This window comes from Leptonychotes weddellii, chromosome 1 (genome assembly GCF_054177405.1).
Source record: "Leptonychotes weddellii isolate Sample4059 chromosome 1, ASM5417740v2, whole genome shotgun sequence".
Lineage (NCBI taxonomy): Eukaryota > Metazoa > Chordata > Mammalia > Carnivora > Phocidae > Leptonychotes > Leptonychotes weddellii.
In genome coordinates, this window is record NC_138369.1 from 7,390,589 (window position 1) to 7,414,198 (window position 23,610).

Below are 23,610 nucleotides of genomic sequence, written 5' to 3' on the forward strand. Positions count from 1 at the left end.
TTCAGGGGCTGGGGGCTCAGAGGTTGAGGGTTCAGGTGTTGGATAAAGCGAGGCACTGAGTCCCCACAAAAGGATAGACTTGGTGCCCTACTCTTAGTTATCTTCCTATAGAAGGGGTAACAGACAGAATGGGGATCCTGAGAAGGGGCTTTGAGACACCGTTTCCTGTGACCGGGCCCCTGTAGCTCTCCCCCTCCCCAATAAACAGCAGCAACCGTGCTGATGGCGGGACTTGGCATGAAGTCCCTGCCAAGCCAAGCATTATCAGACACCCCAGATGTTGGAGCCTGCTATCAGGTGGGGGCCCAGAACAGCCGAAGCTCTGTTCCTGATGAGTGGGAGGGTTGGGGGCTGGGGCTTCACGGTGGGTTGGTTTCAAATTGCCTGGATTGTGAGTTCGCAGGGCCTGAGCCCAGTGCCAGGAGGAGCCCCTCCCAATCAGCCGCCTGCTGTCGACCATGGACCCTCTGGGGGGTGCTGCGTGGAGTTGGGCTGTGTATGGGGGGGATGCTGCTGTGACCACAGTTGCTCTGGTGTGATGGGGCCGGGGTGGAGGAAGTGACCCCCTCTGCGGGGTGAAATCGGACGGTCGGATCAGGCCACAGGAAGTACCTGAGGATGCGCAGGAGACCCTCAGCAGCCCCTGCTCTAGGCCTGGCTGCTCTCTGATTGCTGCCCCACATGGGGGGGCGGGGATCCAAGCTTCTACACCAGGCACCTCCACTGTTGTGCCCTGGGAACCCGGGTGGATGCTACAGACACGTCATAGACACCTAGTTCACGGTCATATCCACGCACAGTCGGCAGTTACATAGCGACACAGATTCCTGGCCCCATATAGTCCCTGCACACGGAACTGTGCGTCTGCCTGTCATGTAGGCCCTGCACAGACACCCAATTCCCAGGCACAAAAACACAGCTATACACTGCATTGGTTACACAGTGATGTGGTCACACGGTCTCTCAGACACAGTACCTACTGCCACAATCACACACTGTTGCAGAAACACACGGGAACACACAACCACTCACAAACCCACGATGATGCAGTAATGCACACACCTATACATCAGACACAACCATTCATGGCACTGTAGAAAACCTACCACCTTACATATTCAGGCCCCCTGTCACTGTCACGGTTTGTAAGTGCTCACGCAATTGCACAGCCACCAATGCCCAACCATAGGGGGCACGGCCAGTCAAAGACAACCCTGCCAACGTGGAATCTAACACTCTGATAGTGAAAAGCGCACAACCCTGCCCAGATGTAGACACATTACCACAAACCCACAATCAGAGTTGGTGCATCACAAACGCATCGCACAAAAAGGCAAAATATTATCATGTGCCACAAAGGGAGCGGGGAAGCAAGTAATATAAAAGCCAGCTCAATGCACCCACTAAGATGGCCATGTAGAGAGAAATTGGAACCCCGTAAACTGCTGGTGGGAATGGAAAATGCAGCTACTGTGGAAAAGTCTGATGATTCTTCCAAAAGTTAAACAATTCAAAAGTTGGACAAGAGTTACCATATGACCCAGCAATTCCACTCCTAGCTTTATATCCCAAAGAATTGAAAACAGGTAGTCAGGGACGCCTGGGTGGCTCAGTTGGTTAAGCGTCTGCCTTTGGCTCGGGTCATGATCTGTGGGTCCTGGGATGGAGCCCCACATCGGGCTCCTCGCTCAGCGGGGAGCCTGCTTCTCCCTCTGCCTCACTCCCCTGGCTTGTGCTCTCTCTGATAAATAAATAGATAAAATCTTAAAAAAAAAAAACAGACATAAAGATTAGTGGCTGCCAGGGGGCAGGGGGAGGAGGAATGGGGAGTGACTGCTAATGGGTACAAGGTCTCCTTTTGGGGTGATGGAAATGTTCTGGAATTAGAGGTGGTGGTTGCACAACATCGTGAATGTGCTACATGCCAGTGAATTTTTCACTTTAAAATGGTTCATTTATGGAGGCACCTGGGTGGCTCAGTTGTTAAGCGTCTGCCTTCGGCTTGGGTCATGATTCCAGGGTCCTGGGCTCGAGCCCCACATCGGGCTCCCCGCTCAGCGGGAGGCCTGCTTCTCCCTCCCCCACTCCCCCTGCTTGTGTTCCCTTTCTTGCTGTCTCTCTCTGTCAAATAAATAAATAAAATCTTTAAAAAAAATGCTTCATTTATGTTATGTGAATTTTGCCTCAATAAAATAAAACGGCTGGGATTAGTGGGTTCCTGGAGAAGAAATCAGTCTTTCTTGGGGAGAGATCTCCTTGGTTTGGGATGAGGCACTAAACAGGCCTGTGTGGCTCTAAAACGGGAGGCAAGAAGGGGGGGGGAATTTGGCTGGACGCATTTGTCCCCTAGGAGCCTGTGGCCAGGAGGGATGATGGACTTCCCAGTGTGACAAGGCCTGAAACTCAGTTTGGGTTTCCTGGTGTGGATAATGACATCACCCTCTGACACCCACACCAGCTTCAGGGTAGGGAGCTTTGGGAAAGGAAGGGGGTGGGGGAGAGAGGCCACTGGCTGCAGGAGAAGGGAGGTGACCGGAAGAATGAGAGCCATGCAAAATCAGGGACATCTCAGGGTGGTGATGGAATCCCTACTGTGTGAGGAGGAGGGCTCAAACTCTTTTATATGGATGTTAAGGGCAAGGAGGGCCCAGAAAGTGGGAGGGTCTAGGGACACCCAGGCTCCAGGCACTTGGGGACAGGCAGGCCAGTGATCACATTCAGAACACAATCCCACTGTTACTCCCAGCACACTCATTCAGAGATGATATGTGAGGTAGAACATGATATACACACAATTAGCTAGAATGTCGGTGTGGGAAGACGTGTTCCTGGTGGGCAGGGAGGGGCCTGGCCTGGGAACCAGGCTCTGCACTTGGCCTATGGTAACCTTGAGCAAGATCATTCTGCTTTCTGGGCCTTACTATCCCCACCTGGAAAAAGGCCATGTCATGCTAGATATGTGCCTTTTAGATACAGCGATGGTCAAGCACAGTGCACCCAGATTCAAATGCACATCACACAAATGCTCATCAAAGTGACCTAAGTGAGCATAGCCACTCACTCAGGCATATACTCATATCACACTCACAGTCCTGTCCATGTGCACACAGACCAAATCACACTGACACATGGAGGTAGACAACCACACAGACATACACACAAATATCCAGTCATGTTGTCATAAAAATAATAGCCACACCTAGAGAGAAAACCATCACAACACAGAATCATACATACAGACACACGATCGCACAGAATACCATTACACAAGCTTACAACTACACAGACAAGAAAGCACAAAGACATTCAGGCACACAGCCACAGCCAGTTACAATGGTACACAACCGCCCACAGACAATCGCCCCACAAAGTCGTAGGCACACCCACATACAGATACATAGTCAGTCCCGCACAATCACAGACCTAGGTGCAAGAAGCAACAGCGCACGGAAATCACTACAAGTCACACACACCGTCGCTCAGGGCTACATGTGCTTCCTGGGATGGACTAGCAGCTAGGTTGGGCTGAGTTCGCCCACTGGAGCCCCCCCCTCTCCCCCTGCTCCCCACAGCAGCCATTAGAGGAGACATCAAGGTCTGCCCTCCAGGTTCCCAGGACTCATTTTTCTTGTGCCTCAGTTTCCTCATTTAACTCCAGAATTCCTCCGAACACGGCCCCTGCAACTGACCAATCAAGCGTGGGCCAAGCCCCCTCCTAGGGCCAATCAGGACAGGAACACAGCCGGCCAATTGGCTTGGCGCACTCACCTTCCGCCCCTTTCCTGTTCTGCTTCTTAAAGCCTCTAACATGCCTTGGCCTGGGCTCTCACGTCTCCACAGGCAAGGCTGCCGTGGCCCTTTTAAAAGGCAGAGCAGAGGAGGAGCCGGGTCTTAGCACACACCAATGAGAAGCCCCATTCGGCATCCGCCCCCCCCACCCTCTCCAGAGGTCAAAAGATTTTGCCAGTCTTACTGTGGACTGTACGGTGAGCCGGGAGGCGCCAGGTAAGCACCCGCGAGAGGGGCGAGAGGGGTGAGTGGCGCCAGGGCCCGGGCCTGCCGGTGGGAGCCACTCCGCTCTGACGCCCCTGCTCCTCCAGGTTGGCCGTGGTTGCTCCGCTTGCCCGCCCGCTGCCCAGATGGCCTTGAGAAGGGTCTCCGAGCGGCTGTTGAGCCGTGGACCAGGCCTGAGCTTCCTGCGCGGGTGGGGCTCGGCGGCGGCGCAGACTGGTCAGTGCCGGGTCGGGGGCAGGGTGGGGAGGGTGGAACTGGAGGCTTGGGGGACTTTTCCGGAGTGACTTTTCCGTCCTGTGTTTGCAGAAAAGGGCGGGAAGACACAGAACCGAGCGACTAAGTGTAAGGACCCCTCCTTGCGCCGGGCGTCTGTGGCCCTTGTCCAAGTGTCTGCCCAGGGTGGGCTCTGTCCCAGAATCCGAGGGCTGCCCTGGAGGGGAGGCAGGGCGTGGCCAGGGCCAGAGGCTTCCCGGAGAAGTGCCGTCTTGCCAGTGCTCTTTACTGCCCACATCCACCAGGAGCCAGTTGGGAGTGGCGGAGTGGGGCTGAGGATTCCAGGAGAGGAGGGTGCGGTGGTCGGGTGGGCTGGGCCGAGTCAAGCCCCCTCCCACTCTGCTCCCTGTCCCAGCCTCGCGTCCTGAATTTGACTGGAGAGACCCGCTGGTGCTGGAGGAGCAGCTGACAGCGGATGAGATCCTCATCAGGGACACCTTCCGCACCTATTGCCAGGAGCGCCTCATGCCCCGAATCCTGCTGGCCAATCGCAACGAAGGTGCTCCGGCGGGCGGGTGGGCACCCTCCACTGTGCACAGCAGCTCTCCCTGCTTTAGCTGGGTCCCGGGCCCCTTCTGTCCCTGAGATGGGGGCTCCATTGGGCTAGGGCTGGGCCTGAGTTTGGGCATCCGTCTTTTCCAGTTTTTCACCGGGAGATCATCTCAGAAATGGGGGAGCTTGGTGTGCTGGGTCCCACCATCAAAGGTAGGGGCAGATTTAACTCCACACTCTGCAGTCCCCACTGTGTCCTGGAAAGCCCCTTCTTATCCCTGAGCCTGAGTTTCCCAGTCTGCAAAGCGAGGCTGTTAGTTATCCCTCCATCTGAAAGTGGCTGTGAGGAAAAATGAATAAACCTTCAAACTAGGGCCAGCTTGGTGCCCCCTCCTTGGGCACCCCTATATAGCTCTGTCTCTTGGGCCCCAGGAATCACACTGGTTCCAGCTGGGCAGGACTTTGTCTCCCATTGCCCTGTCTTCCCTCCCCCTCTCCCCACCCCGACCAGGGTATGGCTGTGCTGGAGTCTCATCTGTGGCCTATGGGCTCCTAGCCCGAGAGTTGGAGCGGGTGGATAGTGGCTACAGGTCAGCAATGAGTGTCCAGTCTTCCCTTGTCATGCACCCCATCTACGCCTATGGCAGCAAGGAGCAGCAGCAGAAGTACCTGCCCCGGCTGGGTGAGCAGTTGCCCGTAGAGCCTGGGGAAGGAAGACCGCCACAGTGGTCTGGAACTTAGGAATGGGACTGTCCCCAGAGCCTGCCTTCTGTCCCTACCTCAAGGATAGCCCCAATGGCCACCCAAATCCCCTGCCAGACCATGGGCCTCACCCCTACCTCTGATCCTGACTGACCCCTCCTAGGTCTCTCTTGACTCTGCCCTCTTCTTACCACCACCATCTCCCTCCTGATTTGCTGTGTTCCCCCACCCCAGCCCAAAGTTTAAAGTCTTAATTTCTTGACTGGGTCCACAAGGCCCCCCATGAGTAGGCAGGCCTCTGCTGACCATTCCACCTCATCTCTGGCCATTCTCTTGACTGCTCCTCCTCAGCCAGACTCAGCTACTTGGCGTTCTCCAAATGTACCACTGTGCCTTTGCACATCTGTACCCTCACTGGAACCACTCTTCTCCACCCTTCCTCCTCCTGCTTAACTCCTTTTCACTGCCTTCAAGACAGATTCTCTCTTTCCTGACTCCTGTGGGGCCCCTCCCCATCATGGCATTGTTACTGTGGACGGGGGGAGGAGTGTCCCTGCACACCACCACCACCTGAGAGTGCCATGGGGACAGAGTTGGGTCTGCCTTTGGCCTGGCTTGATGGGGAGGCTGACAATTTTCATTTGAGGAGATGAGTGGGGGACAGGCAGACTTGTGACCCTGTCTTGTCCCTGCAGCCAAGGGGGAGCTCCTGGGCTGCTTTGGGCTCACAGAGCCCAACCATGGGAGTGACCCTGGCAGCATGGAGACCAGAGCCTGCCACAACCCATCCAACAGGAGCTACACCCTCAATGGGACCAAGACCTGGTGAGGGGTCTGGGTGTCTCAGGCAGGTGGGCAGGGGCAGGAGGGAGGCGGCCAGACCCTCACTGCCTGTCCCTCCCCCCAGGATCACCAATTCACCTGTGGCCGACCTGTTTGTAGTATGGGCTCGGTGTGAAGACAGCTGCATTCGGGGCTTCCTGCTGGAGAAGGGGATGGGGGGCCTCTCAGCCCCCAAGATTGAGGGCAAGTTCTCCCTGCGGGCCTCGTCCACAGGCATGATCGTCATGGACAGCGTGGAGGTGCCGGAGGAGAATGTGCTGCCTGATGTATCTGGTCTGGCGGTGAGCAGCGGCCACCTTGGGAACTGGTATCAGGTCACCTGCTGGTTCAACTTCTTTGGGCAGGCCCCATGCTGGGGACCCAGTCCCTGTGCTTGCGGAGCCCACACACAAGTGATTCTGAGAGCTTCTGCCTGGCTCACTGATGTTTGGAAATTGCCCCTTTGGGGTGACTATTTGCTTATACTGGCTCTGCCGAGGACACATACAGGCCTGAACCAGTTTAATCCTTTGATACATGTGCATCTTTCTGTCTCCTTACATCATCCCCTAGATCTGGGCATCCAACCCATATCCTGGGCTGGGTAGAATTGTGTGTGCATGAGCTTTGGTGCCAGGACCTTGTGTGATTAAAATAGCTGCCCTGAATCCCTCTGGATTATAGTGACTGCACGTCTGGGGAGGGGGCTTCCCCCAACGTAAGTTAGTTCTGCCCAGGGCCTCTCAGCTCCTGGGCGGTGCTGAGGCCTCTCTTTTGACCCTATAGGGGCCCTTCGGCTGCCTGAACAATGCCCGGTTTGGCATCGCCTGGGGCGTGCTCGGAGCCGCTGAATTCTGTTTGCACACGGCCCGGCAGTACACCCTGGATAGGTGTGTGGGGCTGCCATGAGATCTCTTGGGAGGTGTGGGGGGGGCACGGGCTCCATCCCTTACCCTACCAGTGACTCCTCCTCCCCTGCCTACCAGACTTAAGTTCCCCACTCGGTGAAATGGCCGGGGAAGTCCTTGAGCAGTGAGGGGCTGACTGCTCGGTGACATTGGTGATACTGAGCAGTGACGGGGCGAGGGTGAACTCAGTGAGGACTGAGGCAGCCTGGGAAGGCTTCCTGGACTGGGGGGGTGAACATGTCCACACTTACCCTGAACTTGCCCACTTAGGATCCAGTTTGGCGCCCCACTGGCCAGGAACCAGCTGATTCAGAAGAAGCTGGCAGACATGCTCACTGAGATCACGCTGGGCCTTCACGCTTGCCTGCAGCTTGGCCGCTTGAAGGATCAAGACAAGTAGGGGCTGTGTGTTGGGGGAGCTGGGGGCAGGCAGCAAGGAGGGGACCCTGTGCCCCTCCTGGACATGGTGGTGGCTGGTCCTGGGGAGAAAGGTCTTTCGTGCCTGGTGGCCCCTTGGGGACCTGTCCCTTCTTTCCCTCTTGGCCTTGATGGGACAGGACTGCCTGCCTATCCCTTACTGGGAGCTCAGTGTCTGCTGCTGTGACTATAACTTGGGGAATTTTCTCCCCTGGCTGGGTTTGCCCAGGGCTTAGGGATGCCTGGGGTCAGTTGTGATCCCATACTTGTGTGACATGTCTCTGCCACTCCCAGGGCCACTCCGGAAATGGTCTCCCTGCTGAAGAGGAATAACTGTGGGAAGGCCCTGGATATCGCCCGCCAGGCCCGAGACATACTAGGGGGGAATGGGATTTCTGATGAGTATCACGTGATCCGCCATGCCATGAACCTGGAGGCTGTGAACACCTATGAAGGTAGGGGCTGGGTCTCTGGGGGGAGGAGTGTCACAGTGGCCTCACTGTCTAGAGAAGAAGGGTGGGGACAGCACGCCTGAGTCCTGCTCCCAGCTGTCATCACTAGCAGTGTGACCTGGGGCAAGTCCCACCCGTGTTCTTCATCTGCAGTGGCTCAGAGAGGGACTGGGGAAGTGAAATGCTCTCAGTCCTTTCCCCCATGGTGATTGGGAGGAGGGGTGCTCCCCAGATTGCTTTACTATCTCCTCGGGCATCCCCGGAGTGGGGCACAATGCCTAGTGAGCTGGTGGGTGCCAGGGAGCAAAAGTGCAGCTACACACAGGAATCACCACTCCATTTTATGTTAAGAGAAAAAAGATAAATCATTGTCAGGCTGTGGTGTCTGCACCTGGCGACTGGTTGTAACTTGCATGGGGCCCAAAACCCCTTTCCTCACGGGAAAACAGACATGGAAAAAGACAATTAAAAAAAAAAAGTACAATCTTATGTGAGCCAGGCAGAAATAGGGAGAGATGTAAAGGGGTACAAGTGCTCATCTTGGGGAGAAAGTGGGACCATGTTAGGCCTGAAGGGAAGTGTAGCAGCCTGGGCAGAGACAGTGAAATAGCTTCTGTGTGCTATTCTGGATGGGACATTCCAGAAACAGCAAGAGGGAGGGTTGGGGTTGGGGGGATCCTACTGGTGTGGGAATGACCCTGAGGACAAGCAGAGGGGGGCCTTCAGGGAGTTTTATGCAGGGGAGGGATGGGGTCAGATTTGCACTTTGGGAAGTAAACATAATTATTTTGCTCCATAAAAGGGAGGTAGTAATCTCGTCCACCCCGTTAAACTGAGGAAGAGCAAAGGAGAGCACTGAGGCTTGTAAAATGTTACCCAGACTTGAGAGTGAGATGTGGGGTGGCGGCTTTAGGATGGGGGAGATCAGCTGGGACGAGCAATTTATCTGATGTTTGCTTTCCCATCACTTCTGTAGGTAAGAAAGGGCCTGACATATCTCCACAGAGCTCATCAGCTTTCTCAACCTCTGTGGGAAAGAAGCGTGAACGGGTTGAAAATCAAACGTTTAACCAACTGTGCAGGGTTGGGTGGGGTGAATCTGCCAAGTGTGGGGAGCACCAAAGCTGGGCCCATTGCCAGGGCTGGACTTGAAGTTTTGGGTCTAGCACAGGGGTTCTAGGGCTTTTTTTTTTTTTTTTTTTTTTGGCCAAGATGCATTACAGAACTGTGAAAAACAATTTTCTCGGCATGGCCCAAATGGTGGCCTCTTAGCCTTCTCTTGGTGGCTGTCACCAAGAGGGGACTCTCTCCTGGTAGCTCTCAGCATTCGCCATCTTTGTGGGCCTGTTCTTCTTCCAAAGTAGTAGCCTAGGGGGAGGAGGGACACGAAGATTGACTTTAAAGGGAGGTTGTGAGCTGTTCAGACTCCAAACCAACTCTGTATTTATCTTGTCCAGGCACTCATGACATTCATGCTCTGATCCTTGGAAGGGCAATCACAGGGATCCAGGCGTTCACGGCCAGCAAGTGAACATACTTCACCCGGGAGCCCAGATGGTCTCAAGCTCCTTCCCAGGGAAATGCTGTGCTCTGAGCTTACTCAGGGAGGTGGCAGATGGAGCCAATTTTTATAGTGGGAAGTGAGAGACACTGATTCTTAATTATCAAAATTTTCCCTTTGAAGTCATTCAAATGTGTTCCTTAAAAAGGAGATGGGACTCTCTGTACCAAGTTTCTCAACCCACTTTTTACCGTGGACGGGGATGGATTCCACTTATCTTGGAACAGAAGCTTCCCTTGACAGGGGAGCAGGAAGAGGGAAGGAGAGTGACATGGAAACAACCTCTGGTGTCTGACTGAGCAAATCCCCCACACACCAAGAGTTCCCTGTTTGCCCTCTGACCCTCCCATCTTGAGGGTAAGTGCCTTACGCTGGATGTTGGAGCAGAATGAGTGTGAAAGAGAGAATAATAAAGTCTGCATGTCTGACCCCAAGGTGTGGGCCACATTTAATTGTAACCACCCACAAAGTCATTTCAGTCACAGGAAAAATGTGGGGACTGTGAGGTGACTGGATATGTGGTAGGGATTTCTCCCTTAAGTAGTGTGGCCTGTGTCAGAGTCTTGGGCTCTGCTGTAATAACCCTGGATAGGCACTGACCGGGGCTTAGGGCTGTAGACACTGTCCTTTCTGTCCTGTCACCACAGAGCTGACCACACAGTGGTGGGAAATAACAACTGTCTAGCTTCTCAGCTCAGACACACCGCCTCAGAGGGAGCCTGGGGCCACAGGCGAGGTGGCAAGAGCATCAAGGGTTTTGCAGTGATAGCGGCCCCTGTGGGGTTTAGGGCTGGGCACGGTGCTAACATCCTTGGTTTGTGTTGACATTTACTTTCGTCTTAGCCTTCTTCAGGTGGCACCCACATGCATGCATTTAGTCATACCTCAGGCTGGATGCACAGGTCTTTGTACACTGTCTCCACGGTGTGGCACACTTGTTTGAGCTCTGTTTCCAAATTGCTGATCTTTGTCATTTTCTGGGTGAACTCTTGGAGCTTGTCCTGAATGATCTTGTTATGGTGATTATAAATCTGATACATCCTCTCCTCTAGCTTTTCTGTCAGGTCTGAAACCTTTTAAAAAATAGAGCATGTTTTATTTACGAGGCATCATAAGACATATGTTTTAAGTGGCTTGCTAAGATTTCTGCAACTTGTTTTATTTTATTTATTTATTTTTAAAGATTTCACTTATTTATTTGACAGACAGAGACACAGCGAGAGAGGGAACACAAGCAGGGGGAGTGGGAGAGGGAGAAGCAGGCTTCCTGCTGAGCAGGGAGCCAGATGCGGGGCTCGATCCCAGGACCCTGGGATCATGACCTGAGCCGAAGGCAGATGCTTAACGACTGAGCCACCCAGACGCCCCTGCAATTTATTTTATAAAAATGGTAAAAACAATTCCAGTGACTGGAAGTGAAATTGCTTATATATTTATTTTATTGTTTTTTTAAAGATTTTATTTATTTGACAGAGAGAGAGATAGCGAGAGAGGGAACACAAGCAGGGAGAGTGGGAGAAGGAGAAGCAGGCTTCCCGCGGAGCAGGGAGCCCGATGCGGGGCTCGATCCCAGGACCCCAGGACCCTAATGGCTGAGCCAACCAGGTGCCCCTTGATTTTTTTTTTTAAAAGGAAGATACAAAATTATGTATATAGTACAGGCTCAGACAGGTTAGAAAGAAAATACGCAATGGAAACCAGAAGAAAACATGTGACAAAGTAGCCTCTGGGTATTGAGATCATAGGAATGTTTTCTATCTTTTCTGCTATGTTATACTCTTCTCTACTTTCTAAGTTTTCTCTGATGTACCAGGTGTGTACTGGTAGGGATGGGAGGAGGGAGAAGGGAAAAAAGTCAGCCTGTCATTGAAAGATGCATAATATGTGTCCCATATGTGACCAACAAGCTGTCCTACTCATAGGATTCATTATGCATTCTGAAGAAACACCCAGGACAATCATTAATGTTGGACCTGAACATAATATCTGGCTTTGTTAGTAGACACTTTAAGGCCCCGCCATGTCAAGGGAACCTTACCCTCCCATCACGAACCATTCCACTTTCTTTTTTTTTTTTTGGAAAGATTTTTGTTTTTAAGTAATTACTACACCCCACGTGAGGCTCAAGCTCACAACCCTGAGATCAAGAGTTGCATGCTCTGGGGCACCTGGGTGGCTCAGTTGGTTAAGCGACTGCCTTCGGCTCAGGTCATGATCCTGGAGTCCCGGGATCGAGTCCCGCATCGGGCTCTCTGCTCGGCAGGGAGCCTGCTTCTCCCTCTAACCCTCCCCCCTCTCATGTACTCTCTCTCTCTCTCATTCTCGCTCTCTCAAATAAATAAATAAATCTTTAAAAAAAAAAAAAAAAGAGTTGCATGCTCTACCGACTGAGTCAGCCGGGTGCCCCACAAACCAATTTCTGGAGGACAAATGGGTGTGACAATGCAGGCTATGCCTCAGCCCCTACTCCCATGGCCATCAGCCCTGGCATGAAATAAGAGGGGTGGGCTGCGGGTGCAGATGGACCCTTGTTCCTCGTCCTGGCTCTTTCATTTGGGCAAATTATTTCCAAACCTTACTTTACCATCTATAAAACAGGTCTGATCTCTTGGCAGGACTGTTGTAAGGGGGAAATGAGGTACTATTTGCAGCTTGCTGAGCAACAGGCCTAGAGCCTCAAAGACACTCAGCAGCAGCTCATTCCCTTTCTTTTTCACCCTTTACATAGGACTCCTTCCCCCTGACCCCTGGGGCTTTGCAGTGTGTGGGAGAATCTGTCACCTTGATCTTGAGGCTGTCCCTGAAGTTGGTCATGAGTGCGTGGTCCTTCTGTCTGCTCTCGTTGATGTTTTCAATCAGCTCCTGGGCCCTCTTCTTCAGGATGTCGATGCTTGACTCCAGAGAGGAAAAGTAGGATACTGACTTCCCTTCTAGCATCATCAGCCGGCGGTTGGCACTGGAGGTGGCCATAGAGGGGCTAGAAACCTGACTTCTGAAAGTACAGGAAACTGAGGTCAACACCGAACTCTCCCAAGAGTGCTGATCTGAATTAGCTCTATGATGGGAGGGGAACCAGTGTTGTGTGTCTCCTGTTGGCGACGCTTGCTTATTTCATTCACACACTGCCCTGAGAAGGCAGGGACAGCATCTCCATTTTATAACTGAGGAAACAGAACCAGACGTACAAACAAAATCCACCTAAAGTTCCAGAACAGGGGTATCTGCTGGACTCCAAAGCCCACTATCATGTTATTACACCAACTTGTTGCTTTGAAATGAGTGTCAGTTATACTCTTTATAGTGTATCAACAACTATAGATTGGGGCAAAGATTACGTTAGGTGTAGAGCCTACTTTAAATAAAATATTTAAAAACAAAGAAGTGGAAATTGTGGGTAATGCAATATGAATGAAACTTATGCAAAAAAAAAAGTTGCACTCTTATTAGCAGACCCCTTGGTGTTTTAAATTAAGATAAAATGTTTAAGGTACATCTTCCTCCCTCCCTCCCTCCCTTCCTTCTTCTTTCTTTTTTTTTTTTTGTTCTGTATCTCTGCTTTATTTGATCTGTAAGCACTCTGTCTGTCAGGCACGGTGCTAAGCTGCACACCTTGTCTTGCTGCATCCTCTTGACCATGGTTTGGAGTTGGTCCACTCAATCATCTTTACCTACCTCATAGCTGAGGACGCAGAGTCGGTGTGTCACTCTCCCAGGGTCACTGGCCAATGTGTGATAGAGCTGGGTGTGGCACCCAGCTGGCCTGACTCCCCAGCCCATGTCCTGCTGCCCCTGGGTCCTCAGTTTCTTTGCCCTCTGAGGTCCTTCCAGCTCTTAATGGCTGCGACTCAGAGGTGCCAACAGAACAGTTCCTGTATACACCAGTTCACAAGCAACCGTAAAGTTGGCCAAGACCACAAGCCAGGCACTGATTATTCAGAAAATTACATCTTGATTTTTGGATGCTTTCTCCATAAAACTATTTTTCTTGGTGGTTTCCTGACTGCCTAAGCTCTTCCTTTTGGTTCAGGATACAAGCACAGTAAAACCCGTGAGCACAGGAGCCTGGGTGGCCAGAGTTCTTGCCTGCATGAAAGTTCTCAGGCCCAAGACTTCAGCTGTGTCCTGGTCCTTGAGTACTCCTTGCCAGATCGCTTCCTACCTCTGTGGCTTTGTGCTTGCTCTCTGACTTGACCTCTGAGACCGAGCCCACACCAATGCCTCCCTTGAGAAGCTGTCCATGACCCTGTGCCTGTCTCTATCACTGCATGTGCTTGTCACAGATTCTATCCCTATCTCCCCAGAAGGCTGTGTCCTGTTTATCTCTGAATTCCCAGCACTCACCACATAGTAAATCTTCCATTGTTTGTTGAATGAATGAAGGACGCCTTCCATCTGATCTATTCCGCCCTCCTCTGGCCTCATACAAAGCATGCAAGTTCATCAGCCTCCAAGGCAAGACACGTGTGTGTGGTCAAGGCATTTATCAAGACGGGAAAGTGTGTCTCTGAGACAGATAATCTATAGCAAAGACTTACGTCAGCTAGAAAACAATAGACAAACTAAAGCCTTCCTGAGCATTCAGGACAAAGGTTCACTAAGGAGTTTATGGCCTCCTAGCTTGCAATTACTGCTTTCCTACAGGGAAGTGAGGCAGAAGGAGATTAATTCAGACCTGGGACGCATATTTTCTTTTTTTCTTTCTTTTTTTTATGATTTTATTTTTAAGTAATCTCTACACCTGACTTGGGGCTCGAACTCACAACCTCGAGACCAAGAGTCCCATGCTCTACTGACTGAGCCAGCCAGGCCCCCTCACCCCACACACTGACAGTTTAACTTTCAGACTTCTGTAACATTTGGATGCGGTGAAAAAACACAAAGTGGATGGCTCTTGAAAAGACAGCCATGCTTTGCATGATGATAATGGAATTGTGGACATGGGTTCAAGAAAACCTGGTGTTTGACTTCCTTGAGACCTCAGCACTGACTGCCCTCCTGTTCAGCCTAAACCAGGGGCTCTATCACTACAGTCTTCAGCTGGGGGCCTCAGCCCCCTTCCCTTCACCCCTGTGTCACACCCACACCAAAACCCCACCCTGGCTCTCCATAACCAAGCATCATATCTTTTCTCAAACTTAGGAACTTGAATGACACTGGAGGAAATAATGATCCTGTGAACAGGGTCACTGCAGAGTCTAGCTCTCTAGCCTCTGGGAGGTCCTCAAGGTCACTGGGCATCCTGTCTGTGCTCTGGTCACCTCCTTCTCTCATTCTTACCATTCCAAACCTTCATAATTCTCCTGTCCCTGACCGCACACTTGCCTCCCCTCACCTCCCAATAACTTCCTCCAGTGCCCCCCCAACAAATGGATCCACAACCACCCTTCCTCTTTCCAAACTCCCTATTTGGCAGGCAGGAAAAGGGTTCCATGCCTCTGTGGGGCTTCCAATCCCATTCCCCTCTGTACCTCACCCTCTTCTCGTACCTTTGACCTCTCCCTTGGGCTGACCCATTCCGGGACGTGTCATCCTCAGTTTTACATTTTAAAACAGCACACATATACACACCCCTCCCCTCAAACACGAGGTATCCCTCAGCCAGCCTCCTCCTTCTTTCCTCCCCTTCACAGACATGTAGCTCTTCTAGAAAGAGCTGCTAGCACTTTCTGAGCACATTTTCTCACCTCTCACTCTCTTCTCCGCCCACTGGTTCCTACCCCAGTTATCAAATGAAGCGTCTCCTGCCAAGGTCCCCAGTTGCACCTGGCAGACCGTAATTCCCTTGACCTACTGGCTGCAGCTGGTGCTACTGACCACCCTTCCCTGCCATTCCCAACAGGTCAGCGTTCCCAGGCTCTGTTGCTGGCCTTGCTCTCTTCTCTTCACACCATTGCTCACCCCATCGTTCACACCCTTGCTCTGAAGCCAGGACCCCCAAACCTCTTCCCTACTGGCCTTTCCTGCAAACCCCCACCCACCACCTCACAATGTATAACCTGTCATTCCCCAAAGGCACCCTTGTAGCCAGTCCTTTTTCCTGCCTATATCCTGCCTCTTCTAGAAAGTCTTCCCTGGCTGAGTTACATGCACACAGCACCTACAGTGTAAGGGCCTGCACCTCAGCCTCCCCATGTAGTCTCTGGGAGGACTGGGCCATGTGTCACTCATCTTCATGTCCATAATACCTACGCCTCATGATAGGAGTAATAAAGGGGCATGGAATGAATGAATGAATGACTAGCAAGGCTTTCAATACCATCCACCTTCCACAACCCCCAAGTTCATCCTCTGCCCATACCTGTCTCCTGAGCTCCCAACAATGTATCTGACTACCTCCAGGCCCTCTCCTCCACTTGGCTGTCCCAGAGGCATATCCAACTCCAAATAGGCATACCGACATCGCCATACTCCTTCCCCTTCTATGAATGACACCAAAAGCCACCTGGTTCCCATGCCAGAAACTTAACAGTTAGCCTGGAGTCCAGCTTCTCTCTGTCCGCCACATCATGTCAGAAAATCCTCCCTTCCACCCCCTTAATCTCTCCCAAACCTATCATCTCCTCTCTACCTAATCACTTGCAACTCCACACCTATCATTTCTCACCTGGTCTCTAGGGACCTTCGAAACTGCAATCTGATGTCCTACTCCTGCTTGACAGCCTGAGAGCCCCCACCTGCCACAGGATCAAGTAAACTCCCTCGCACAGCACACAAGGCCTTCCAGGGCCCTGGCTGCCACCTTCCCTTTCCACCCTCCACTCTGAGCAATTTGGAACATTTCACATCACCAAACCCATTAGCCATTGCCTGAAATGACTTTCCCTTCCTGCAACTTCACCATTCGGAGTTTCTGCTAGTGCACCCCCACAGCACCTCTGCTTACTAATCACAACACTGCCACGGTTTACACACATTGGTTCCTTCCAGGACACTGTGCACGCTCAGGGTGGGGACGGCATTCTATGCATCCCAAAGGCGCACAAATATTCACTGAATATATAAAGGAATGAACTTCTTCCAGAGCCATGTGTAACATTCCCACTCACAAACCTCCTTGTACCCACAGTTGCTTTGTCCCAACTGTGTAAGGATCTGAATTTAAAATCAATGATAAAAACAGGTGCTTCTTTTTTATGCAATTGCTAACAACCTGCTTGCGCTGCTAACAGTTCAAAGTCGCTCCTTTCTCAGGCTCCAGGGATGAGGCTGGAATGGTTTTCATGGCAGCTATGAAAATGGTGAAAAATCACTTGAATTCATCTCATTCAAATTTTGTTGTGGTACAAGGGCCTGCATCAGATGTCTGCAGAGAGCTTCTTGATTTTTTCCAACCTCTCCTTTGGGGATTTCTTTCTTTCCATTTCATTTTTCTTAATACTCAGCAGCTGCATATTCATCAGGATGCTAATGAATCATAGGCTTCCCTGGGCCTGCATTCACCAATTAACTTCAATAAACAAAATGCACGATGTCCTCTTCACTGGTTTCCTCCATTCCCAGACCTGCTTCTGTTGCCCAACCCTGGATGGGGGCCAGCAAATGGAAGTAGGCCCAACAAAGCAGGCTGGGTGTGTATGGCCCCACGGAGGGGTCCAGCAGGGGGGCTTTGGGGTGGGGGTTGTGAACACTTCACCACGCTCATCTATTATAGTCTATCCTTCTAAGGAGTCCCTAATTCGGCTGCGAGGATTAGGACATAGTTTCTGAGCAGGGCCCATGCTGGCAGGGGGCCCGGGTACGGTGAGGAAATGGGTCTAAGTGAAGAGACCATCTGTTCACTCCAGGTAAAGCTGTGATTGGCAGGCGTATGAGCCAGAGCCGCCCGCTGGTGGGGCCCTCCCTCCGTGGCCTCTAACAGATATACAAGTAAACAAGCCGCCAGCCACTTACGACCACCGCAGGCGGCAGTCCCAGGAGGGAGACAAGCTAATCAAACATTCAAGGAGGAGCACAACAGAATCTCTGGTGCTTGGGCGAAATGAGGTTTTGCTGAAGTACAGCCAGGAAGGGGGAAGGGGAAGGTTTGAATCAAAGCTACTGAGCCCGTTCCTCACCCTCTGCTTTTCTTTCCCGAAATGTGTTCACATTTTAATCATGTCGCAGAGTGTCTGCTGCTGAATCTATTAATTGGCCCTTGCACTGGTTCTAATCCATCTGTTTTTTCAGCCCAAAGCTCTAGTGGAACTCCTTGAAGTCTTTAATATGTAATTGTCTATGTCTCTTTGCCACTTATATCCAGGTCTGAACACCCTATTTGCAGGAAGATGATATCAAACAAATGACTGCAGTCATTTCCTTCTTTTTTCTGGTCTCCAATTGATAGTACACACCTAGAAACCATTCCACCTTGTAGTCTGCTTTACAACTGAGGAATCTGGAGGTTGGGGGAAGCTGGCTTTATACCTAGAGTCCTCAGGGCCCTGTCCTGAGCCTGGCCTTGTCTCACTCCTTCCCCAGGTGAGCTCATTCACCCCACAGCTGCCACTGAAACAGTGACTCCCACGGTGCCATCTCCAGCCCCTTGTCCCACCCTGAGTTCCAGGTCAGCAAGTCCAACTGTATGCTGGACATGTTCATATGCATGTCTCCAGTCACCTCAAGCTCAATAAGGGCAAAATGGAACTCATGTTCTTGCCTCTGCCACGGAAACCATTACTTGCTGGAAACCAGTCCAAAGTGGGGAGAAAGAGGTGTGCTAGTAAACATTTAGCAAGTGGCTCTCCGTGGGGGAGAAAAAAGGCCTGATTTGTAGTGTTTGCCAATTTCCATGGTGCAAACTCCCACTATAGCCAATTTCAAGCTACCAACATAAAATGGCTAAATGCTATATTGGGAAGAGATGTGTAGAACTGGCTCTTGTGAGCTGGGAGGAGCCCGCTCCAGCACAACACAGCAGGGGTATCCCTGCTGCCAATCACAATGCCTAACACACCGGCCTTTTCCGTTTGGTAGCACACTAGCCGGGAGAGATCCTCGGTTCATCCCCTTCCTCATGCCTCACTAAATGATCCCCGCCCCCATAAAAGTTTCTCTCCGTCTGCTCTGCTAGATGCTACCCCCCCCACAGGAGCCTCCCACCCGATCTCCCCATGTCCACTCATGCCCGCTCCCACCCATTCTCCACAAAGCAGCCAGTGTCTTTTAAAAACAGGAACCAGGGGGCGCCTGGGTGGCTCAGTTGGTTAAGCGACTGCCTTCGGCTCAGGTCATGATCCTGGAGTCCCGGGATCAAGTCCCGCATCGGGCTCCCTGCTCGGCAGGGAGTCTGCTTCTCCCCCTGACCCTCCTCCCTCTCATGCTCTCTGTATCTCATTCTCTCTGTCTCAAATAAATAAATAAATAAAATCTTTAAAAAAAATAAAAAATAAAAAAATAAAAACAGGAACCAGAACATGGCACTTCTCTGACACAGTGATTCGCCTCCTAGGTATCTACCCAAGAGAAATGAAAATGTATGTCTATGCCAAAATTCATACATGGATATTCGCAGCAGCATTACTCACAAGAACCAAAACGCAAACAACTCAAATGTCCATCAACCAATGAATGGGTAAGTAAAACGTGGTGCGTCCATAATATGGAATATTATTCAGCCATATAGAGTAATGGAGTTCTGATACATGTTACAATGTGGATAAACCCTGAAGACATTATGCTCAGTGAAAGAAGCCAGTCACAAAGGACCACATAAGTGTATGATTCTGCTTATATGAAATGTCCAGCAGAAGCAAATGCATAGAGACAGAAAGTAGTGGTTACCAGGGGCTGGGGAAGAGGCAGACACCATGCAGACATGGGGGATGATGGTTAGGGGTGCAAGGTTTCTTTTTGGAGTGATGAAAATGTTATAAAGTTGACTGTGGTGATGGTTGCACAGCTCTTTGAATGTACTAAGAACAGTTGAATTATACATTTTAGGTTGGTGAATTGTATAGTATGTGAATTCTATCCCAAGCTATTACCAAAAAAGTCCTCTTAATAAAGCCCATAGCTGACAAAACGCCCTGTGACCTGGCCTCTGCCAAGCCGTCCAGTGCTCCTCTTCCACTCACAACCACACCCAGCCATACTGGCCTGCCTTTAGCTCCCTGAGCCAGAGGACCTTCCCATAAACTCTTCTCAGCCCTTCCCCCCACCCCCATGGCCACTCAACATCCATTCTCCCTTACCTTTTGATTCAGCATTGCTTCTTCAAGGGCGCTGTCTCTGGCTCCCCATTCGGGGCTGGCTGCCCCCAGGGGAAATGTTTTCCCAGCACCCCAATCTCTTCTGTGTCAGTACATGTAAGTATCTGCCTCTCGGTCAAATGGAAGCACTGGGAGGGTATGAGTGCATCTGTCCCGTGGACTTAGGGTATCCCTCTGCATCCAATCAAAATGCTGATATGCTGATCTTATGACTGTTTTGTGATCACACCAAGCTTATTCATATCTCAGAGACTTCTACTCTGCCTAGCATATCTGGGCCCCCTGAGACTTCCTGGCTGCTCCTTGTCATGTAACCTCCTTAGAGCTCTTCTCTAACTACTCTAAACTCCCTATCACTCTAGTTGCTCTGTACTCTATTTTGTTTCTTCACAGCACTTGCCACCAGTTGAAATCACATTATTTTATTGTTATTATTATTGTCTATCTCTCTTTTTTAGAAAATCAGCTTGGCAATAGACCCAGAATAGCCAACACAATATTGAAGTAGAAGAACAAAGTTGGAGGACTGATGTTCCTTGACCTCAAGACTTACTATAAAGCTGCAGTGATCCAGGTGGTGTGGTACTGGTATAGGAATAGATAAAAGATCAATGGAACAGAATAGAGAGCCCAGAAATAGACCCACATGTATATAGTCAACAGATCTTTGACAAAAGAGCAAAGAAAATTGACTGGAGAAAGGAGTCTTTTCAACAAAGGGTGCTGAAATAACTGGACAGCCGTGGACAGAAGAATGAGACACAGACCTCATACTTTCACACAAACTAACTCAAAATGTAGCACAGACCTAAATGTCAAACACAAAGCTATCAAACTCCTGGAAGATATCATAGGAAAAAAATCTAGAGGACCATCTTAGATATAATATCAACAGAAAAATCGATAAGTTGGACTTCATTAAAATTAAAAACTTCTGCTCTGCAAAACACTCCGTCAACAGAAAGAAAGGATATGCCACAAACTGGGAGGAAATCTTTGTGAAACACATGCCTGATAAAGTACAAGTATTTAAAATATACAAAGAACTCTTAAAAACAATATGGAAACAAACAACCTGATTAAAGAAGGGGCAAAAAATCTGGACACCTCCCCAGAAAAGACATACAGATGACAAATAGACATATGAAATGATGTGTAACTTCATATCTCTCCAGGAAACTGCAAATCAACACAACAATGAGATACTACTACACACTTATTAAAATCGTGAAAATCCAAAACACTGATAACATCAAGTGCTGACAAGGATGTGGAGCAACAGGAACTCTCTTTCATTGATGACAGGCACAGCCACTTTGCAAGACAGTTTGGCAGTTTCTTACAAAACTAAATATATTCTTATCACATGATCAAGCCATGGTGCTCCTTGCTATTTACCCAAAGGAACTGAAAACTTGAGTCCACACAAAGACCTGCACAAGAATGTTAAAGTGCTTTATTCAGAACTGCCAAAACTTGGAAGCAACCAAGATGTCCTTCAGTAGGTGAATGGATAAACAAACTGTGGGACATCCAGACAATGGAATATTTTCTTTCTTTTTTTTTTTAAAGATTTTATTTATTTATTTGCGAGAGAGCGAATGAGAGACAGAGAGCACGAAAGGGAGGAGAGTCAGAGTGAGAAGCAGACTTCCCGCTGAGCAGGGAGCCCGATGCGGGACTCGATCCGGGGACTCCAGGATCATGACCTGAGCTGAAGGCAGTCGCTTAACCGACTGAGCCACCCAGGCACCCCCAATGGAATATTTTCAGCACTAAAAAGAAATGAGCCATGAAAAGATATAGAGGAACCTTAAGTGCATACTGCTAAGTGAAAGAAAGCAAGCTCCAAGAGAGCAGAAATTCTGATTTGTTCACTGCTGCATGCTCCTCATCAGGGTCTGGCCAAAGCAGACCCTCAAGATATATTTGGTGAATAAATAAATGTACAAGACAAAAACTTTTTTTGTCATCCTTGATGCTGCTCTTTCAACTCCAACAACTAATCCATTAGCAATTTCTGTCAGTTCTACCTTCTTAAATATATCCAGAATCTGACTTCTCATCACCTCAATAGATCCACCATGGGCCAAATTGGAGTCATCTTGCACCTAGATGATTCCAATTGCCTCCTCACTGGTACTCAGCTTCTACTCCTGCCCTCAACAATCTATTCTCTATATGGAAGCCAGAGGGAGGCTTTTAACCTTAGTCCAGAGGACTTCAAACTTCTATAAAGGGCCAGATAGTAAATCTTTTCAGCTTTGTGGGTTCTGTAGTCTCAGTTGCAAAAACTTGACTGTAGAAGCAGCCATAGACAAGCGTGGCTACATTCCAATAAAACTTCATTAACAATAGTCCTTGCCATGTCACTCTATTCCAAACCTTTTCATGGGTAGTTAACACCCGAAGTCCCATTACCTGTCTGACTGTATCTCTTACTATCACCCTCTTTGGCTCCTCCAGCACAGTCCTCCTCCCAGACTTTGTAGGTGCTGTTCCTCTGTCTAGAGCATAGTTCTGCCTCATGGTTCACTCGTCACCTCCTCCACGAAGGCTTCCCTAACCCTCTGATCTAAACTGGCGCTCTCTCCCTATTCCACCCCTGCCCCCACCACCGGCCCCCACACTGCATTAGCATCTCCTGACTACTATATATTCCCGAGTTTACAGTCTGTCTCCTCCTCTAGAGTGTCAGCTCACTGCTGCGTCCTAGTACTTGGAACCATGCCACGCACATGGCAGATGCCTGACCAGTACGTGGAGCAAATGCACCCACAGCAGACTGGCAGCGTCTCGTGGAAGAACCGGGTGAACGAGAAGGACCCAGGGGTCTGTGTGGACCCGTCCTGCAGGGTGCTTCCTCACCTAGCTGACCCCCGACCGGCTTCGTCTTCGCGGCTCTCCTCGCACTGCTGCCGCTCCTTGCTCTCCCCCAGCGGCTGCGGCTGCTGGTCCTTGCATTCTACGTGGGGCATGTCCACCTGTGAGTACAGCCAGCGCTTGAGAGGCCAGAGAGGGAAGGGCGAGAAGGGGTCAGATACCCTCCCACCGCCCCTTCGGCCCCAGGCACCTCCGTGTGCCGCTCCGAAAGGCCGGGGACCCCCAGGAGAGGCGCACGGGGCAGGGACAGGCACCATGAGGTCGGGGACGTGTGGTGGGAGGGCCTGCGCCTGGAGCGCTGGAGTACAGAGGCGGGGAGACCTGGAGGGGCTGGGGGTGAGGGCAGAGGCGCCGGGAGGGGTGCTGGGCTCCTAACTGGTATGTGCGGCGGCTCGAGTCCTCCGAGGAAGGAGAAGAGGTAGGAGAAAAAGAAGAAAAGGGTGAGGCGCATGGATATCGGAGCCTTTGTCTACCCTGCTCCTGCCACGAGCCATGCGTGGGAGTCTGTCCTTCTGGCCCGGGCTGTCAGCGTGTCGGTCACACAGTCCCGTCCGTCAGTCAGGGCCTGGTCAGTCAGTCAGGAAATCGGGACCCGGCCAGGCGAGGGGTGGCCCCGATGGCAGGAGACAAACGGCTGGGTTAGGGCCCACCAGGGAAGCCCGAGATCGCGGCCGTTCCCCGCCCGTCCGCCCGCCACCCGCCGCCCGCCTCGCGAAGAGAAACAAGCGTCGCTTACTCCCTGTCGCTCCATCCTGTCTTTTCCCGCCTTCTCCTTCGAGCTCTCTGCGCACGCGCTGGCCCCGCCCCCCGGTTCGCACGGCCCCCGCGCACGTGCTGCATCACGTGCTCCTGGTCCCGCCTCTTTTTGAGAACTTGCTCGCGCAGCGGGGCGGAGCTGG

General features: G+C 51.1%; 2 protein-coding genes across 3 annotated transcripts; one reads left to right on the forward strand and one right to left on the reverse strand.

Annotated features, from left to right (window-relative positions):
* The first annotated feature begins 3,864 nt into the window (after positions 1-3,864).
* GCDH (glutaryl-CoA dehydrogenase) lies at positions 3,865-22,183 on the forward strand. 2 transcript variants are annotated; one of them, XM_081813444.1, is made up of 13 exons: positions 3,865-4,005; positions 4,101-4,230; positions 4,321-4,356; positions 4,643-4,786; positions 4,930-4,992; positions 5,291-5,461; positions 6,177-6,306; positions 6,389-6,605; positions 7,090-7,193; positions 7,482-7,607; positions 7,923-8,083; positions 19,069-19,191; positions 20,287-22,183. In XM_081813444.1, the coding sequence occupies exons 2-12, from the start codon at positions 4,140-4,142 to the stop codon at positions 19,185-19,187; spliced, it is 1,362 nt and encodes a 453-aa protein (XP_081669570.1). In that variant the 5' UTR covers positions 3,865-4,005; positions 4,101-4,139; the 3' UTR covers positions 19,188-19,191; positions 20,287-22,183. The 2 variants fall into 2 exon arrangements, with proteins under 2 accessions (XP_081669570.1, XP_006730615.1); XM_006730552.3 differs by lacking the exons at positions 19,069-19,191; positions 20,287-22,183 and adding an exon at positions 9,538-10,069 and having other exon boundaries at positions 3,866-4,005.
* Positions 8,416-23,484, reverse strand: SYCE2 (synaptonemal complex central element protein 2). Its single transcript, XM_081813457.1, has 5 exons — positions 23,448-23,484; positions 22,697-22,812; positions 12,423-12,597; positions 10,526-10,714; positions 8,416-9,448 (listed from the first exon to the last, which is right to left on the reverse strand). The coding sequence occupies exons 1-5, from the start codon at positions 23,460-23,462 to the stop codon at positions 9,401-9,403; spliced, it is 543 nt and encodes a 180-aa protein (XP_081669583.1). The 5' UTR covers positions 23,463-23,484; the 3' UTR covers positions 8,416-9,400.
* Between the last annotated feature and the right edge of the window lie 126 nt (positions 23,485-23,610).

Bases quoted from the DNA above. Each gene is read 5' to 3' on its own strand.
- GCDH (XM_081813444.1), top strand. From the start codon at position 4,140: ATGGCCTTGAGAAGGGTCTCCGAGCGGCTGTTGAGCCGTGGACCAGGC. The intron at 4,787-4,929 runs GTGCTCCGGCGG...CGTCTTTTCCAG, and splicing joins GCTGGCCAATCGCAACGAAG to TTTTTCACCGGGAGATCATC. The intron at 6,606-7,089 runs GTGAGCAGCGGC...TTGACCCTATAG, and splicing joins CTGATGTATCTGGTCTGGCG to GGGCCCTTCGGCTGCCTGAA.
- SYCE2 (XM_081813457.1), bottom strand. The intron at 12,598-22,696 runs GTGAGGAAGCAC...GGCCACCTCCAG, and splicing joins GCCGGTCGGGGGTCAGCTAG to TGCCAACCGCCGGCTGATGA. The intron at 10,715-12,422 runs GTGACAGATTCT...ATTTTTTAAAAG, and splicing joins GGGACAGCCTCAAGATCAAG to GTTTCAGACCTGACAGAAAA.